The sequence below is a fragment of the Diaphorina citri genome, unplaced genomic scaffold (assembly GCF_000475195.1).
Source record: "Diaphorina citri unplaced genomic scaffold, Diaci psyllid genome assembly version 1.1 scaffold1499, whole genome shotgun sequence".
NCBI classification, from domain to species: Eukaryota; Metazoa; Arthropoda; class Insecta; order Hemiptera; family Psyllidae; genus Diaphorina; species Diaphorina citri.
In genome coordinates this window covers 13,435-34,089 of record NW_007378925.1, presented here as the reverse complement: position 1 = coordinate 34,089, position 20,655 = coordinate 13,435, and the positions used below count along the sequence as shown (strand labels likewise).

General features: G+C 39.7%; 1 protein-coding gene across 1 annotated transcript in view; it reads left to right on the top strand.

Moving 5' to 3' along the window:
* LOC103516160 overlaps window positions 1-14,673 on the top strand; it is a 19,216-nt gene extending 4,543 nt beyond the window's left edge. Inside the window, exons 5-13 of the mRNA XM_008481121.2 lie at window positions 1,398-1,490; window positions 2,122-2,129; window positions 4,742-4,889; window positions 6,420-6,512; window positions 11,917-12,037; window positions 12,212-12,241; window positions 12,586-12,719; window positions 13,644-13,796; window positions 14,328-14,673. Of these exons, the coding sequence (XP_008479343.2) occupies window positions 1,398-1,490; window positions 2,122-2,129; window positions 4,742-4,889; window positions 6,420-6,512; window positions 11,917-12,037; window positions 12,212-12,241; window positions 12,586-12,719; window positions 13,644-13,796; window positions 14,328-14,488 (941 nt within the window). The 3' untranslated portion in view covers window positions 14,489-14,673. The remainder of the gene's footprint in view (window positions 1-1,397; window positions 1,491-2,121; window positions 2,130-4,741; window positions 4,890-6,419; window positions 6,513-11,916; window positions 12,038-12,211; window positions 12,242-12,585; window positions 12,720-13,643; window positions 13,797-14,327) is intronic.
* The last annotated feature ends 5,982 nt before the right edge of the window (window positions 14,674-20,655 follow it).

The window sequence follows — 20,655 nt, the reverse complement described above, 5'->3', positions numbered from 1 at the left end:
TGGGTGTGGTGTGTGTGGGGGGAGTGTATTTGTGTGTGTGTGGTGGTCCCGTACAAAGGACGGGTCAACCACTAGTATTTGATAAATGTATTAGTTCCCATGGGCCAGCCTAGTTAGCTTTAGATGGTACGGTGTGCTCATCAGGTGTCAGTTAGACCTGACAGAAGCGGACCTGATCAGGTCTACCTAAAAGTGAGTGGCTGGCCTAACACATTTCTCTTTTCAACAAAAATTAGAAAAATAAATGTGGGCAGGTGGTCCAATAAATGGTATGTTTTTTAAGTGGGCGAATAAATGGTACACTTACCCTATAAGTCCTGAATTCTTTACTGACGGGGGTTACCTATACCCTCCATACACGAGTGTAAAGATGGCAACCCATCGAGATACCAGGATACCACTAAGCTGCTTAACCTAGGTGAATCATGGTTAAGTGGTGCATTCGACCTGCTATCAGCCAATGGGGAGTGGGCTTAGAATCACTTTGTTTTACAAGCTTGTAAAACTTTACCTGCCAGCCTAGTTAGCTTAGTTGGTAGTGTGTCTGCCTTGTAAGCGCTAGGCCGCGGGTTCGATTCCCGCCCGGGGCGAATTTTATCCTGATAGTATAATGTTCGTTCTCGGAACGGCTGGCTTTCTCCTACCCTGTCTTCCTTCTCTCTTCGATTTCGTGACAATAAGACCATAGCAGTTACAGTTCCCTCTGTCAAACCTCTTTAATAATAATAAAACTTTACCTATCTATAGGAGAGAAACTGAAATCAATATGCAATGCCTTAATGAGTTGCTGGGTTGACTAAGAGGTACATAAAAGGGACTATACCTCAATGCTAGAAGCTCAGCCTTCTAAAGATACTAAAGTGCCTTATAAATAGAGTTCCAAATGGGCTTGAAGTACCCATTAAAGGTGGTTTATGGAGGATAAAATAAACTGATGGGTAATATAAATATAAAGATTGCGTCTACACCTCTACAGTAGTACCTACGTACTAGGTAGGTAGTTGTATTTTATTATTGACGTTCGCAAAACGACCGATTTGTTTGGATTTTGTTTGATGTTAAGCTTGGTGATAATTGGCAATTCTTCAAAGAGACTGACTGTGGGTTTCACTAACTTACTTTTGGGCCCTAACAGACTGTTAGCTTATTAACACCCTGTAAACTCACCCACACATCTTCGCTTTCCTCCTTTTGAATTGAAATCTCTTATTTCACGGTTAAGCTTGGTGATAATTGGCAATTCTTCAAAGAGACTGACTGTGGGTTTCACTAACTTACTTTTGGGCCCTAACAGACTGTTAGCTCATTAACACCCTGTAAACTCACCCACACATCTTCGCTTTTCTCGTTTTGAATTGAAATCTCTTATTTTACCCCATCCAAATTGTCTTTTTCAGCCCCGAACATTAAAACTTGCAAGAAGAATGATCCCCAGTTGGATGCTTGCATTGTAAAGAGAGCCAGGGATGGAATACCGTATTTGGTGAAAGGTAAGACAGAACGTTATTACCTCGCGCGGAGGCTAAAAATTGACCAAGTCCGAAAGATCAGTCGTACTAGAGGCGAGTCCAAAGGTGTGTCCACATCACATCGTTGACCGGCCGGTGATCGACGACTGAACCGTCAACACTGCCTCGATAACATAGATTTACCTCGTCGAGCGACGGCCAGTCGACTATGTTTGGACACACCTTTATAGCGTCAACGACGGTGACGTCAACGTACAACGTAGGGGTGAGGGCATTATGAACTCAGAACGTTATTACCTCGCGCGGAGGCTAAAAATTGACCAAGTCCGAAAGATCAGTCGTACTAGAGGCGAGTCCAAAGGTGTGTCCACACATAGTCGAACGGCCGGTGATCGACGACTGAACCGTCAACACTGCCTCGATAACATAGATTTACCTCGTCGATCGACGGCCGGTCGACTATGTTTGGACACACCTTTATAGCGTCAACGACGGTGACGTCAACGTACAACGTAGGGGTTAGGGCATTATGAACTCAGAGGGGATCCTAAAACGGAAAATTTGGAGGATGGACGGAGGGCAGATATTAGGTAGGTATCCCTGGTCATCCAAAGGGTTTAAATTTAAACTCCAATCTTTCCCACACCGTGAGGGTACGATGCCCATCTCATCTCATCTTACGGACACAGAAAGTATAGAATAGGATACACCCTGTTTATGCTGCAAGAATGAGACTGAAAAGTCCCTTTACACCCAAAGTCTAAACTGGTCTTATGTATTTGGTACAGAATAGGTGTAAATTTTATAATAAAAACGTTGCTTGAATTTGAAAAGTACGTATAGTGTTTGTTAGTGAGTATAACATCATCGTCTTCTTTCGTCCGTCAGGTTTTCCCAAGTTCCAGATCCCCGTGCTGGACCCTCTGCCCGAAATCAAAGAGAGAAGGAAGACAGGATAGGAGAAAGCCAGCCGTTCCGAGAACAAACATTATCCCATCAGGATAAAATCCGCCTTGGGCGGGAACCGAAACCGCGGCCTAGCGCTTACAAGGCAGGCGCACTACCAACTAAGCTAACTAGGCTGGCAAATTGAAGTTTTTAGTTTCTTTTGGGAGTTTTAGGGAATACCTATTTTCTGTAATGTTGTGCTAATATGTATTGTGAAATGCCTTAGCATGTTTCGTTAGAGCTTTGTAGAATTGTTTACCAAAATAAAACAACCTCTAAATTTTAAAATAGATGTTTTTCCTTTTACACAAAGTGGTTTTTAGTTTTTTTTTTTCCATACATGCTTGAGTCTCGGATTAACATGACATACCTAATCGGAGAGAAAAAAAATTGTTGTCACAAATTTAAAAGTTGGTTTTAAGGGGGGGGGGACAAAAAACAAAACGAAATTGAAAGAAAACAATTTATGAGAAAGATTATGTAACAACTAGGAAGCTATCATCCGTTAAGGGCTAGTCTCAGAGGGGTAGATCAACTTACAGAGTTTTTCCTATGGTTATGTTTAGGAAAACTAGCCCTCCAGTCAAAAATACTCTTAACCCTCAATGGATATCCAGTAATATCAGCCCGAAAGTTATACTTACTCAATTTGCCGTCGGCCACCTGCAGAAAGCTGACGACCAGGGCCAGAAAGCAAATGGCTGCCATCCGATCGAAGTCCATCGGATAAGGAGAAGTGCTCCTTCGACACCTGTCACACACCATTGTCACACAAACCGTGTCACACTGTCACAAAAAATCGTAACTTAAAAAACCGTCCGAAATTGGCGGTCACACAAAAATATCGGGCAAAAAGGGCGAAAAAACGCAAAAAACGTTATCGTAAGAACACTAAGAACAGTTCTGTTGTAGTTACCGAAGGGTTTTCGCAATGGGTATAAAAAACACACAAAAAAAAACACTTGGCGAAAATCCTTGTCGAGAATCGAACGAAGTAGTTGGCTAGATTTTCTTGAAGTGGCGAGAAAAGTTGCTGGTTGATCGAACAGTTGATTTAGACTAAACCGGGGATCGACCTTCAATCAAGTTTTATATAAAATCCGATCTTTCAGTGTTTTCGTACCTAAAGTTTTACCTGAACCTATATCTTCGTAAAAAACCAGCGGGTAACTAGCCAGTAACAATTAGTGTTTTTCTGGCCAGTTTTTACTTCCTAGTTTTTTTATGCTAAGGAGAACTAATATGCTAATTGGCTTATAAGGGCAATATATTTATTATTACCTGTCTATCTGTTATTATTGGGTCAATTCAGGCATGATGGGTACATAAATATATGTATTTTGCTTGTTGTTGGGCTTCACCGAAGCTTCTTCCTTGTTTACTGTATACGAGCACGTGGAAAACTTTGGTCTTATTTCTGAGAAATTAGGTAGGTGCTTATTTTTAACTTTTTTTATCATAATTTCTTGTTTTTAGAGTATGCGCAGTGCCCTAAATCACCAAAGTATGGAAAAGTATTTACGATTCCATATTTCGATATGATTCGTCCAAATTCAAAATTCTGCTTTTCCATTGGCTATTACACTTGTAAGATACTTTTCCATACTTTGGTGATTTAGGGCACTGCGCATACTCTAAAAACAAGAAATTATGATAAAAAAAGTTAAAAATAAGCACCTACCTAATTTCTCAGAAATAAGACCAAAGTTTTCCACGTGCTCGTATACAGTAAACAAGGAAGAAGCTTCGGTGAAGCCCAACAACAAGCAAAATACATATATTTATGTACCCATCATGCCTGAATTGACCCAATAATAACAGATAGACAGGTAATAAGAAATATATTGCCCTTATAAGCCAATTAGCATATTAGTTCTCCTTAGCATAAAAAAACTAGGAAGTAAAAACTGGCCAGATTACCACTAATTGTTACTGGCTAGTTACCCGCTGGTTTTTTACGAAGATATAGGTTCAGGTAAAACTTTAGGTACGAAAACACTGAAAGATCGGATTTTATATAAAACTTGATTGAAGGTCGATCCCCGGTTTAGTCTAAATCAACTGTTCGATCAACCAGCAACTTTTCTCGCCAGTTCAAGAAAATCTAGCCAATTACTTCATTCGATTCTCGACAAGGATTTTCGCCAAGTGTTTTTTTTTGTGTGTTTTTTATACCCATTGCGAAAACCCTTCGGTAACTACAACAGAACTGTTCTTAGTGTTCTTACGATAACGTTTTTTGCGTTTTTTCGCCCTTTTTGCCCGATATTTTTGTGTGACCGCCAATTTCGGACGGTTTTTTAAGTTACGATTTTTTGTGACAGTGTGACACGGTTTGTGTGACAGTGACAATGGTGTGTGACAGGTGTCGAAGGAGCACTTCTCCTTATCCGATGGACTTCGATCGGATGGCAGCCATTTGCTTTCTGGCCCTGGTCGTCAGCTTTCTGCAGGTGGCCGACGGCAAATTGAGTAAGTATAACTTTCGGGCTGATATTACTGGATATCCATTGAGGGTTAAGAGTATTTTTGACTGGAGGACTAGTTTTCCTAAACATAACCATAGGAAAAACTCTGTAAGTTGATCTACCCCTCTGAGACTAGCCCTTAACGGATTTTCAGTATTAGCTTTATGAGCCTTGAGCTTTTCTTAAATTTGTGCATAGTTGGTATCTGGGTGGGTGACCGTCTGGGCAAGAAGTACTTCTGGCTAATTTAGGCTGCAGTCAGTCATATGAGGACAATTTGTGAAGCTGCATCTGCTGGCAGCCATTTGCTTTCTGGCCCTGGTCGTCAGCTTTCTGCAGGTGGCCGACGGCAAATTGAGTAAGTATAACTTTCGGGCTGATATATATTACTGGATATCCATTGAGGGTTCAGAGTGTTTTTGACTGGAGGGCTAGTTTTCCTAAACATAACCATATTAGGAAAAAGTATAACTTTCGGGCTGATATTACTGGATATCCATTATCCATTTAGGGTTAAGAGTATTTTTGACTAGAGGGCTAGTTTTCCTAAACATAACCATAGGAAAAACTCTGTAAGTTGATCTCCCTTCTGAGACTAGCCCTTAACGGAATAGCTTTGTTTTTCAGAATTTTTTCAGTAATAGCTTTATGAGCCTTGAGTTTTTCTTAAATTTGTGCATAGTTGTACCTATCTGGATGGGTGATCGTCTGGGCAAGAAGTAATTCTGGCCACTTTAGGCTGCAGTCAGTCATATGAGGACAATTTGTGAAGCTGCATCTGTGGCGCTCTATTTTCAGAGCGTTATTCATTTCTACTCTAAAGAAACGTAGAAAATCTATTATGTATCTTCAACCCTGCACTGTAAGCACTAGGTCAATGGTTCGATTCCTGCCCGGGGCGGAATAACCTATACTTAGGGAAATTCAATAGCACTAGCATGGGCGAAAATCTCTAATAGGATTTTGCTTTCTGGCCCTGGTCGTCAGCTTTCTGCAGGTGGCCGACGGCAAATTGAGTAAGTATAACTTTCGGGCTGATATTACTGGATACCCATTGAGGGTTAAGAGTATTTTTGACTGGAGGGCAAGTTTTCCTAAATATAACCATAGGAAAACTTTGTAAGTTGATCTACCCCTCTGAGACTAGCCCTTAACGGAATAGCTTTATGTTTTTCAGAATTTTTTCAGTAATAGCTTTATGAGCCTTGAGCTTTTCTTAAATTTGTGCATAGTTGGTACCTATCTGGATGGGTGATCGTCTGGGCAAGAAGTACTTCTGGCTAATTTACGCTGCAGTCAGTCATATGAGGACAATTTGTGAAGCTGCATCTGCGCCTGCGGCGCTCTATTTTCAGAGCGTTATTCATTTCTACTCTAAAGAAACGTAGAAAATCTATTATGAATCTTCAACCCTGCACTGTAAGCACTAGGTCCATGGTTCGATCCCTGCCCGGGGCGAAATAACCTATACTTAGGGAAATTCAATAGCACTAGCATGGGGAAAAGTCTCTAATAGGAAATAATTATTTTCCAGGTGACTACACGGATATTTGCAACACGAAAGATCCCAACCTGAACGAGTGCCTGAAGAAATCAGCACAGAAAATGTTCTCCTACATGAAGACAGGTAAGCGGAATAAGGGTTAGGTTGCATGCAAAACTGGTAATATAGGTAGAAGATAGTGCTTTTTTTTACTTTTTTGACTTAAGGGTAAGGTTGAATGCAAAATGGACCTTTTAAAAGAAAGGCCATCGGGTATACGTATTTAGGCCCTATCTACTCTAAAGAAACGTAGAAAATCTATTATGTATCTTCAACCCTGCACTGTAAGCACTAGGTCAATGGTTCGATTCCTGCCCGGGGCAAAATAACCTATACTTAGGGAAATTCAATAGCACTAGCATGGGCAAAAATCTCCTATAGGAAATAATTATTTTCCAGGTGACTACACGGATATTTGCAACACGAAAGATCCCAACCTGAACGAGTGCCTGAGGAATTCAGCACAGAAAATGTTCTCCTACATGAAGACAGGTAAGCGGAATAAGGGTTAGGTTGCATGCAAAACTGGTAATATAGGTAGAAGATACCTAGGGTAAGGTTGAATGCAAAATGGATCTTTTAAAAGAAAGGCCATCGGGTATATTTTAGGCCCTATGTCACTGTGACCTCATTAGATCTTTTGTGTGAAAATTAATGGAGTTACCAACAGGTCATCAGAAAAGATGGGATTATAGGGTTACAGGGTGGAAAGATTGAGGCTTAGGTTACATCAAAAACTTCACTTCAACTCATCAAGTTATAAACTGTAACTGCTATGGTCTTATCGTCCCGAAACCGAAGAGAGAAGGAAGACAGGATAGGAGAAAGCCAGCCGTTCTGTACTGTACTTTTAGGTATACGGTATACTGTACCTGTTCTAGTTAGAAAAAATACTTCTAAGGTTAAAAAAAGGAATTTTAATTGTGTTAAACATAAATGGTTGTCACAAATGTCGTTCCCTGCTTGATAAACTATACGCTAAATTTCATGACATGACTTAGACTCGAACCACCAACCTCCAGATCCGAAGTCCACCGCGCTAACCCCTAGACCACTGAGGTTGGTTCTAAGGTTAAAAATAGAGTGGAGAGCATAGAGTTTTTTGGTCTCAGCTCTATTTGGTTTGAATCCGTCTCTTCCTTCTATGTGATGTTCGATGCTCTTTGGGCTATGCTCTACACCCCTCCCTGTTTTTAGCCTAAGGTGTTTTACCTACGAGTAAAAGACTTCCCTAATCCTTATAATTTATAATGATACCTTTGATACCTACCTATAATAACACTTCCCCATTAGAAGCTGGAGCAGCAGATTCAGAGCATCGGGAAGATGGTGTTCAACTTCGGCAATCTGTTCAATGGAAACAAGGAAATGAGTAAGTACAGGCCAACTTGTAAACACTAGGGGTGTACAAAAAAAGCCTAAGGTGGCTGAGGTGTAAGACAGCCTTGTCCTTGAGTGAAAATGCTGCTGTTTGAAGCACTAGGTCGCGGGTTCCCGCCCAAGGCGAACATTATCCTAAAGGTGCGTCCAAACATAGTCGACCGGCCGGCCTTTGATCGATGAGGTGCATCCATGTTGTCCAGGCAGTGTGGACGATTTCAGTCGACATTGATCGACGGCCGGTCGACTATGTGTGGACACAGCTTTACAGTTCCCTCTTTCAAATCTCTTTAAAAATAGAATAAGGTTTGTTCTTGGAATGTCTGGCTTTTTCCTATCCAGTCTTCCAGAGAGGTGCTTCGATTTCGGGACGATTACTGTTGCTACGGTTTTCTCTATGTTCCCTCTTACAAACCTCTTAAAGAAAGAAGCTTTTTTTCTTGGAATTCGGCTGGATTTCTTCTATCCAGTCCTCCCCTCTTTTCGTCGATAAGACTTCTGCAAAACAAGATAATATCCAATATCATGGTTTGCCGTCTTCTTAAAATAAGAAAAGAGTAAAAACAGAAGATTTCATGGTGGTTAAAATCTAATACCTAACCGTTTTTGGCACCGTTGAAACTCACAGAACCTGCAGTTATCCTGTTTTGACTCCATTAATATCTCAGGAGCGGTAAGTCGTAGGACAATTCTGATTAAACCAATCGATAGAGCGTAAAAAAGTTACTAAGAATCAATTACTAACTCGATTTTGAAAAAAAAAAAAAAATGTTGGTTATCGTGTTTTGCCATCTTCCCACAGATTTTTCTGGTTAATGGTTATAGGTAGTAGTAGTAGTAGTAGTAAAAAAAAAAAAAAAAATGTTGGTTATCGTGTTTTGCCATCTTCCCACAGATTTTTCTGGTTAATGGTTATAGGTAGTAGTAGTAGTAGGTAGATATGTTACCACATGTGACATTGATCTCCAGTGCGGACTCCGTAGAAAAACAATCTATCCAGCCTATGCTATTTTTTGCTGATGACTTCTTTCGACCTGAGAGCACGTTGAGCAAGTCCAGTTTTAAAGGACAACATAGGTAATTATGTAATTTCCCTAAAGCAATTATACAATGATGTCAAGGGGATGAAGTGGTCAAGGCGCTCGCCTGGTAAACAGGAGGGCGTGGGTTCAATCCCAGCTGAGGTATGGTTAGCTTGGAGGGTAGCGCGTCTGCCTTGTAAGCGCTAGGCCGCGGGTTCGATTCCCGCCCGCAGTGAATTTTATCCTGAACGGATAAGGTACGTTCTCGGGACGTCTGGCTATCTCATATAGCTGTTTTACTCAAAAAGGGCGCAAGTAGAATTCCCAGCTCCCAGCATAACGTTAAGTTCCACTTTTAGTACGCTACGCTACTGACTTTGTACAACTTAAACTGGCATGATTATAAGGTACGTTCTCGGGACGTCTGGCTATCTCATATAGCTGTTTTACTCAAAAAGGGCGCAAGTAGAATTCCCAGCTCCCAGCATAACTCTAACGTTAAGCGTTAAGTTCCACTTTCAGTACTCTACGGTCTACGCTACTGACTTTGTGCAACTTAAACTGGCATGATTATTCAATTAGGTACCTTCATAGTTTTACCTTGTTTAATTTTATGTATTAAATAGGTACCTAGGATTCATTATTATTGCCATTTTTTTTTTTTTTTTTTTAATTTTTTTTTTTAAAAAGGTACCTAGGTTTCATTTTTTTTCCCATTTTTTTTTTTTTTTTTTTTTTTTTGTATCCACGGACTAGATGAAAAAAATGTGATCCTCATTTATTAGGTTTAGTTAGAGCTAGGGAAATTTGTAATTAGACAGCTAGTAAAGGGTCCGCCCGTTTGTGTAACTAAATAAATAAATAAATTGATTGTAGAGTATGTAGAGGATATCTAGTCATCTAGTTTTGGATTTGAGTGGTTTATCGTGCCAATGTGGTGGTGAGGTACAAACATATTTTATACCCACCTAGTTAGGTGGGTATAAACTACCTGCCTCTGCACTACACAGTCAATATACCTAAGTACATTTTATTTTCAAGTATTTTGATACATAATATTGTACAATATTGGAATAGTAAAATGGATTTTTTCCCGAGCTCATTACTCTCACTGATATTATTAGGTTCGGACCAGCTAAAGCGGGACAATATCGGGACTTTGGGCGAAAGCGGGACATTTTAGCGTCCCCAGAGGATTTCTCGGGACAGCGGGACCAGAGGCTCCAAAGCGGGACTGTCCCGCCGAAAGCGGGACGTATGGTCAGCCTATGCATCCATGTTGTCCAGGCAGAGTGGACGATTTCAGTCGACATTGATCGACGGCCAGTCGACTATGTGTGGACACACCTTTACAGTTCTCTCTTTCAAATCTCTTTAAAAATAGAAAAAGGTTTGTTCTTGGAATGTCTGGCTCTTTCTTATCCAGTCTTCCAGAGAGGTGCTTCGATTTCGGGACGATTACTGTTGCTACGGTTTTCTCTATGTTCCCTCTTACAAACCTCTTAAAAAAAGAAGCTTTTTTATTGGAATTCGACTGGATTTCTTCTATCCAGTCCTCCCCTCTTTTCGTCGATAAGACTTCAATTTGAAGCAACTGGAAGTTTAAAATTACGTAAGTAATACCTAATATTTATTTTATATTTATTTTTAGTCTACGTCTCTTCGCGTCATCTTCTTTCAAGGTGTTTAAGTTTGATGCTATTGTATAAGTCCTGAATTCTCTATAGCTATAGTGACGGGGGTTACCTATACCCTCCATACACAAGTGTAAAGATGGCAATTGGCAACCCATCGAGATACCAGGATACCACTAAGCTGCTTAACGTAGGTGAACCATGGTTAAGTGGTTCATTCGACCTGCTATCAGCCAATGGGGAGTGGGCTTAGTATCACTTTGTTTTCAAGCTTGTAAAACTTTACCTATCTATAGGAGAGAAACTGAAATCAATATGCAATGCCTTAATGAGTTGCTGGGTTGATTAAGAGGTACATAAAAGGGACTATACCTCAATGCTAGAAGCTCAGCCTTCTAAAGATACTAAAGTTCCTATAAATAGAGTTCCAAATGGGCTTGACAAAAAAAAAAAAAAAAAAAAAAAAAAAAAAAAAAAAAAAAAAAAAAAAAAAAAAAAAAACGCAACAAATTCGAAGAAAAACAACATAGGAAAAAGATTATGTAACATCCAAGAAGCTATCACTAAAAAAGTTAAAAAGAGAGAAAAAGTGCAACAAGAACAACAACAAATGAATAATAATGAAAATGAACACAACAAATTCGAAGAAAAACAAGATAATTACATGAAAAAGATTATGTAACATGTAGGAAGCTATGACTAAAAAAGTTAAAAAGAGGAAAAGTGCAACAAGAACAAAAAATACATAAATAAATGAAAATAAACCAAACAAACAAAAGAATAAACATGAGGGTATTTGTCTAGAACTCTTGGATTGATGAATCCCCAGGTTTATAGGTAGGTATCTAGTAGGTAGTGTGCAAGATAGAATCAGATAGGTAATAATGTAGCCATCTAGTAGGAAGGTAGTATGGTGGTAAAAAAAAAAAACTTTATGCTAAAAACAAGAGACGACTTCCTGATTCAGGAAATACGCAAAATTCGAAAAATAATACAGATAGGAAAACAGGTTTTGGTGCCAAGAAAAAAGACTAAAGGAAGGTTCCTATAAAAATGCTGAACACCCTGGTTTTTATTTGTCCTTGACCTACTGGGCCTTCAGCATAACGACCTGAAATAAGGCCTGCGCATACTCTAAAAACAAGAAATTATGATAAAAAAGTTAAAAATAAGCACCTACCTAATATCTCAGAAATAAGACCAAAGTTTTCCACGTGCTCGTAGACAGTAAACAAGGAAGAAGCTTCGGTGAAGCCCAACAACAAGCAAAATACATATATTTATGTACCCACGAACATTATCCCATCAGGATAAAATCCGCCCCGGGCGGGAATCGAACCCGCGGCCTAGCGCTTACGAGGCAGACGCACTACCAACAAAGCTAACTAGGCTGGCGCATGATTTTTAGTTTTATAATAAAAACCGCCCTGACTTTTATGACTTTCTTTTCAGGCATCAAAGAGCTCGGAATGCCTGTGATGGATCCCTATGTTAATCCGATGGTAGAGATGGGCTCCGACGCGGATGGCCCTATGTCACTTAAGTTTACCCTGTTCAATGCTACTCACTATGGGTTCAGCAAGTCCAAGGTCAAGAAAGTCGAGTAAGTTAAATCTCTTAGTTGCGTGGTCAAATTTTAACTTGGCGGGGGGGAGAACTGCCGCGCTCCTTTATGATTGAAACTTTTTCCCATTCTGACGAAGGCAGGACTTAACGTGGGTGGCGAAATCCAGTGAACGAAATATGGGTTCAGCAAGTCCAAGGTCAAGAAAGTCGAGTAAGTTAAATCTCTTAGTTGCGTGGTCAAATTTTAACTTGGCGGGGCGGAGAACTGCCGCGCTCCTTTATGATTGAAACTTTTTCCCATTCTGACGAAGGCAGGACTTATCGTGGGTGGCGAAATCCAGTGAACGAACTACCTAGTACAACGCTCTACACTCCACGTTAACTACGTACATAGGCTGCCTAACCCTTTGTTTAATTTTTGAAACGATTTAGGAGGGAGGGTCAATAATATTCATAGTGGACTTTTCCTGATTTCCTTTCTCTACAGTTCACTGAATTACTAGTATAATTATAATTATTATACTTACCGGTAATTTATTTATTTTTCATTTCCAGAGCCAACCCTGCCAAATACTCGTTTGACTATCAGCTGCTCATTCCCAAATTTGAAATCGTAGCCGAGTACGACATCCTGGGAAAACTACTCATGATGCCTGTGCATGGACAGGGCGTTTGCAACACTACCTGTTGTAAGTATTCTCCCTGAGTGATGACGATTTAGGAGGGAGGGTCAATAATATTCATAGTGGACTTTTCCTGATTTCCTTTCTCTACAGTTCACTGAATTACTAGTATAATTACGTACCGGTAATTTATTTATTTTTCATTTCCAGAGCCAACCCTGCCAAATACTCGTTTGACTATCAGCTGCTCATTCCCAAATTTGAAATCGTAGCCGAGTACGACATCCTGGGAAAACTACTCATGATGCCTGTGCATGGACAGGGCGTTTGCAACACTACCTGTTGTAAGTATTCTCCCTGAGTGATGTAAATCATTTCTTCTTTATTGGGTTCGGCACACTCCTATGTCTTCAGGCACACGCCATTTGTCAAGGGTCTAGGTTTACCTTTCCCATGGGATCAATTTAATTTGAGTTTGATTAGTAGCTTAAATCTGATACCACACAACCTTTCTTTACCCCCCCCCCTCCTTCCCTTAATCGGTATACTAATACTGGATAAGCTGGATCAGGCCAGCCTACTGGTCTTGTGTAAGGCCAGTCACTCACTATCAGGTAGACCTGACAGGTACACCAGGCCTATTGGTCCTCAATATTGCCTATTTGAAGAGCAAAATTTTGGAGTGCTTACGGCTGAAAAGGTCCGCCTATAAGGTCTATTTAATACTTAATCCTGACAGCAGAAAAAAGGTATATTAATATTCCATTCGCTCTCATTTTGATAACAGATGACGTCGATGTAACTCACTATGAGGTAGACCTGACAGGTACACCAGGCCTATTGGTCCTCAATATTGCCTATTTGAAGAGCAAAATTTTGGAGTGCTTATGGCTGAAAAGGTCCGCCTATCAGGTCTATTTAATACTTAATCCTGACAGCATAAAAAAGGTATATCAATTATTATTTCATTCGCTCTCATTTTGATAACAGATGACGTCGATGTGATCTGGAAGGTACGTGGAGAGCCAGAAGTGTTCGAGGGCAAGACCTACTTCAAAACGGTGAAGCTGGAGCAGCAGATTCAGAGCATCGGGAAGATGGTGTTCAACTTCGGCAATCTGTTCAATGGAAACAAGGAAATGAGTAAGTACAGACCAACTTGTAAACACTAGGGGTGTACAAAAAAAGCCCAAGGTGGCTGAGGTGTAAGACAACCTTGACCTTGAGTGAAAATGCTGCTGTTTGAAGCACTAGGTCGCGGGTTCAGTTGCCGATTTCCCGCCCAAGGCGAACATTATCCCAAAGGTGCGTCCAAACATAGTCGACCGGCCGGCCTTTGATCGATGAGGTGCATCCATGTTGTCGAGGCAGAGTGGACGATTTCAGTCGACTATGTGTGGACACACCTTTACAGTTCTCTCTTCCAAATCTCTTTAAAAATAGAATAAGGTTTGTTCTTGGAATGTCTGGCTCTTTCCTATCCAGTCTTCCAGAGAGGTGCTTCGATTTCGGGACGATAAGACTTCTGTTGCTACGGTTTTCTCTATGTTCCCTCTTACAAACCTCTTAAAAAAAGAAGCTTTTTTCTTGGAATTCGACTGGATTTCTTCTATTCAGTCCTCCCCTCTTTTCGTCGATAAGACTGTTGTTACAATTTCTCTCTTTTATTTCCAGGCGACATGTTCAACAAGCTAGTCAACGACAACTGGCAGGAGTTGTTCAACCAGATGAAACCCAGCATGCAACGAAACGGAGAGGCCATCATGCTAAAGCTAGCCAGAAGGACCCAACACATTCTCCCCTACTCGGAAGTGTTTCCGGACCTGTTTGAATAGGTGTTGGCCCGGCTTTTCAAGCTGGGAGCCTTCCGAAATTGGACCTTCTTTTGAGAAGTTTCTCCAAGGGCCTATTCCATAAAGCGATTAATTTGTTCAAATTTCGCACAAGTAATGGTGAAATTTTAGAGGGTAACGTTCTTTCTTGCCACCCAGAAAGTCCCGGTTACGATTCCTCAAATCGACAATGAAGACTCTTAAGAGGGTAACGTTCTTTCTTGCCACCCAGAAAGTCCCGGTTACGATTCCTCAAATCGACAATGAATACTCTTATTTCGATTCAAAATAGTAGAACTTGTAGAAGGGTCCCTATGACTCCCTAAGCTTTTAAAGCTGCAAACTTGGTCAAGAATATAGGTAAGACCAAGGATTCCATAAGAATAATTTGATTTGCTTTGAAAATGTCTTTCGATTTTTTTCGATCTTTATACATTTCAATGTGACTATCTTAACTCGATAGTGTTAGGAAAATAATGCTACTCCTATTAAGATGTGTTCACACATAGTCGATCGACCATCGATTCACAATAAATCGACATCGAACGACGGTCGTCGACCATGTGTGCACACACCTTTATATCGTTAGCTGATAATTCCTTTAAACAAGTTTTTTTTTTTTTTTTGCACGCTAGTGTATCTACATATTTATATGTGTGTATAATTGTATAATATGTATGTACATACATACATACAATAGAGAGTTCCCAGAGTTTATCTTTCGAAAATTTAGCATCGATTCAGGAGGTGAAAATATTGGTGTTAAATCGACCTTTTGGTTCGATTTTAAAAGATATCTAGGTGTAGATTAATACTGTGGAAAGATGAATTATTATTAACATTTATTAAATTCTTTTTCATACTAGTTATTCATCTGTGTCTGACTCAATTTATTGGAATTTGCGTTACACAACAAAACGGTTAAAAGTTTGGAAATGAGTTTTGAAGAGGAATTTGGAGGATCTGGAGAACTGTTATTTTTAGCAACTCACCTAGAAGAAAAGAACATTTCTGTGGAAAGATGGCAAAACACGATAACCAACATTTTTCAAATTTTACAGGAGAGCAAAAAAACGTTTTTTTCAACATGAAAATATTTTTATCTTTTTTTTTAATTATACTTACAATATTCATCGAACAGGTCCGCCTGTCAGGTCTACCTCATAGTGTGTGTGCTCATCAGGTATCTATCATTGTAAAAATGTTCAAACAAGTCATAAATAAATGAAAGAAAAAAATTTTTTTTTTTTTTTTTTTTTTTTTTTTTTTGTGATTTGCTTCTCTAATTTCAAATGTTCAACATGCATATCAGCGCTCTCTACCTGCTACTTTTGGCAACACTCCTGTTTGCGATCTGTCTTTGGAAGCGCCGCAAACTGTACGTTTTATCGTACAAACTGGATGGCCCTTTCGCTCTGCCCCTGATAGGAAATGCCCTTCTACTCCTGGGTGGCCCGGAGAAAGCCTTTGAGGCCGTACACACCGAATATTACAAACACAGGTAAAGTCTGATTCATAGTATTTTCTTTTCCTTCTTTTGGGATTTCTAACTTCTGGGACAGGATTAACCTCATCCGGTCTGAGTGGGGCCAGGGGAAAAACAGCAGCACGTGATTGTCCAATGGGTCAAAAATAGGATAAAACTAGTGACGAAAATTGTGACACGCGCCCATGATTTTCGTGACTTTGGTAATTAATAATTTCCCTGTCGCGTATAATATCTCTAGTAGCGCGGTCAAACTTTTTTGACTTGGCGGGGCGGAGCGCTACCGCGCTCCTAAAAGTGCAACAACAACAACAACACCAACAACAACAACAACAACAACAACAACAACAACAACAACAACAACAACAACAACAACAAAACAACAACAACAAATGAATAATAATGAAAATGAACACAACAAATTCGAAGAAAAACAAGATAATTATATGAAAAAGATTATGTAACATGTAGGAAGCTATCACTAAAAAAGTTAAAAAGAGGAAAAGTGCAACAAGAACAAAAAATACATTAATAAATGAAAATAAACCAAACAAACAAAAGAATAAATATGAGGGTATTTGTCTAGAACTCTTGGATTGATGAATCCCCAGGTTTATAGGTAGGTATCTAGTAGGTAGTGTGCAAGATAGATAGGTAATGTAGCCATCTAGTAGCAAGGTAGGTATGGTGGTAAAAGAAAAAAACTTTATGCTAAAAAACATAAAAACAAGAGACGACTTCCTGATTCAGGAAATACGCAAAATTCGAAAAATAATACAGATAGGAATTTCCCTTATCTCCGAGAATTAGGTTAAATTAACTGGCCAATATAAAGTTGTTTTCCTTTAATATTATGCTGAGCACGTCAGATACTTTTTTCGTTTCGAAAACTACATACAAAAGATGAGTGTGCCAGCCCTAGTTACATAGCTTGGTTGGTAGCGCGTCTGCCTAGTAATCGCTAGGCCGCGGGTTCGATTCCGAACTAAGGCGTATTTTATCCTGAGCGAAAAATGTTCGTTCTCGGAACGGCTGGCTTTCTCCTATCCTTTCTTCCTTCTTTCTTCGAAACAAGTACCCATCTAGCTGCGGAACATAATACCAAGGTGGTTTCCTACATCATAGCCTAGATACCAGATATGTACCTAGAAGTAGGTAGGTACCTAGATAGATACCTAGGATCTACGTACCTAGATAGATACCAAGACCAATGATTCTCGAAATTCCAAACCGTTCCCGAGATATTGACGTTTTTTAGTCCCCCCATAAGAAATACACGGGGAACACGCTTTGTTTATTCCCATTTACTTAAAACCCAAATGGGAATTATTCCCATTTACTTAAAACCCAAATGGGAATTATTGTGTCTAGGATAGGTTGGCTAAGCTGGAACAAATAGAAAGGGAGAAAAAGAAGAGAGGTACTTTTTTGTGGAGGCCAACTCTTGGCGTTAATTTTTTAACACGAAGTGTTTTTTTTGGGGGGGTATTCACAAACAAAAGACATTACAAAGGGCGAAATTAGTCTGGGGCAATCTCTTTGCAATATACATAGCCAAAGAGCAATGCCTCAGAAAAAGCCCTCCGGCAACCTATTTGAAAATCCAAATTTTTATCCCATTTGACAATGTTGTGTGAAGGGTGAGTCCAGACTTCGGATCAACATTTTTCATATCGACATTCCTCCCTAGCATAATCTTGCTAGCCTGCATGTCTTTATTGATCAGAGAGCATAGATTATCACAGTAGAAGCACTGAGTGTCGATATTATCCTTTAAGAAAAAACTACAGATACTGTCTGGTATAAGTGTATTTTCTTTGCAAAGCAAAGGGTCAAGGCATATCTTGTCAGCTGGGAAGGAACGTAACCTTCCTGCCTCTTCGACAGTTCGATGTACCCACTGCATGTAGGCGGGAGAGGCAGCAAGTGAGCCTGGAAGAAAGGGATAAGAACTTCTAATTCAATTGATCCCATAGGCTAAGTAGACCTACACAAAAAGCAAAAGCCCACTCTAGGCAGCAAGTGAGCCTGGAAGAAAGGGATAAGAACTTCTAATTCAATTGATCCCATAGGCTAAGTAGACCTACACAAAAAGCATGTGCCTTCTCCATGTCGGAGATTGGCAATCATCAATTTCGGGCGAACTTTGTTTAATGCAGCTCAGAAGACTGAAGAAGAATTTCAGTCCATATGGTACAGTTGGTACAATTATTGACCTTGTCTAGTTATTTGGTCAACTTCCATTTGTTGTGTAAATGTAAATGTTTTATTTGCAATATATTACAAAAGTTACAAACATCGTTCCCCGATTATTTCACCTAACAAAAAGCAAAAGGTGTGTCCACACATAGTCGACCGGCCATGTCGATCGATGTCGACTGAACCATCCACACTGCCTGGATAACATAGATTCTTGTGTTGGACACACCTTATTAAGGCTTAGATGTAGTGACAAACAGCCCTAAAAGTTGGGTTAAGCTTGTACGAATCTACGAAGGTAGACCCTAGACCTATAGGTACAGATTTATTGTGCCTGAAGACATGTGATATATTTCAGTCCGCTCGACCCCTTTATTAAGATGTGGGATGCATACTGGAGGAAAGTGTTCTATGAAACGCGTCTCTCTAGTGTGCATTCCACCTTAGCTTTGGAATTGGTGTCTGCCGTAGTATATCTAAAAGTTTGTCTACACATAGTCGACCGACCGTCGATCGATGTCGACTGAACCGTCCACACTGCCTCGACAGCATAGTTTCTCCTCGTCGGTCGACGGCCGGTCGGTCGACTATGTTTGGACACATCTTAATGTCCCTCGCCAGAGGTGTATAAAATGCATAACCATAAAGAGCAACTCTGAAAGTGGCAGAGAATGCCTTATCATTGGGCCTTCAAGTTTTATGTACTTACCATTTAATCCTGAACCTGCCACGATTCCTGTAAATACAAATCATAAAAAATAAGTCACTGCAAGTTCTAGTCATGTTTACATTATAGGAAGCCACCGAGATGGGTCCCCAGGAATAAAACAGATTTTGTTTTAGGAAAGAACCGCAAGCTTATTTTGAGGGAAAAAAAAAAAAAAAAAAAAAAAAAAAAAAAAATGGGAAAAACGGGAAAAAATAAAAGTGTAAATGTACCTTATTGAGTAATTGAGTAGGTACCTAATAGATATTTTGAATATTTTGGTAGGTAGGTACCTACACAGGTATTATTGTCCATCGGCATCGGTTTGAAGTGTGGTAAATGCAGCTATACGGAAACAAGTTGTAACAAGAAATTCACTGATTCTTGGAAAGAGAAGAAAGCAAAGCGTGAGAGTAGGAGAGGGGGGAAGGGGTTTACTTTAGTTTTTGCTTGACCGCTCGAGGGTTCGGTATGAAGTGGATTTCCAGAAGTTGGCAGATGACATTCAGAATTAAAGAAAAATCGCTTAGCAACAAAAATTGGTGAGTTTATTTTTTATTCTTTGGGGGGGGGGGGGGGGGGGGAACCTCGAACATTTTTGAAAGTTAAGAAGGGAACCGCAACGAAAAAAGTCTGGCCACCCCTGTTCTATGGGAACAGACAGACAGACACACAGACACCGAAGCGAATACAATAGGCCGTCCCTATACCTTTTATTATTTTACTATTGTAATTTAATAAAGAAAGGACGGACTAAAAAACTAAATATTTCAAAGTTCACAAAACTCAAGAAGAAAAAATAATTGTGGTTCAATTCTTACGTATGTAAAGAAGCGCAATAAAGTACTCTATCAGAGGAATCCTTCGGGTGGTACGTAGGTATATAAAAAATTTGACCCTCCATACCTGTTCAAATCTTTTTTTTTTTTTCGTGGTAGTGCAAAGTTGCCCTCAATGGTGCAAAGTAACTCCAGGTTACCGGTAACGTGATAATCGCAAAAAATTAAATGGTTTTCTGGACAAAATTTGCACCACCATTTTCGTGATCCTGGTAAAAAGACCTTTAATTTGATGTATAGGTCGACCAGGTTTGGATAACTCCTTCTATGGGGACAGACCGACAGACAGACCGACAGACAGACAGACGACACCGAAGCGAATACAATAGTCCGTCCACTATACCTTTTATTATTAGTAATAATAAAGGAAGGACGGACTAAAAACTCAGGCTCAAAAGACAATATCTTACCCAAACTGAGCAGGAAGATAGTTGCAATTGAGAACTTGATATTTGGAGCCATGTTGATCAGAAAATGATGAACTTCTTTCTAGACAAAAATTGTCCCAACACGAACTGTTTCGCTACTGATCAAATTGATCAAAACTCGTGGTTTATATTTTAAATTATCATCCTCCTTAATTGATCAGAAAATGATGAACTTCTTTCTAGACAAAAACTGTCCCAACGCGAACTGTTTCGCTACTGATCAAATTGATCAAAACTCGTGTTTTATATTAAATTATCATCCTCCTTATATACCATTCTGGTTTATTTTAGAGAGGCGACAATTCTGTGACAAATGGGGAGTAAATCAAAAATTTGGTGACAATTTGACAAATTGGATGTCAGAGTGAGAAATTTATTTCCAAAATTTTCAAACAAACCATATATTTGCTCATATTGACAGCAGCCTCTGTAGCTGAGGGTCTGGCTCGGAGACTTTCAAAAATTTGGTGACAATTTGACAAATTGGATGTCAGAGTGAGAAATTTATTTCC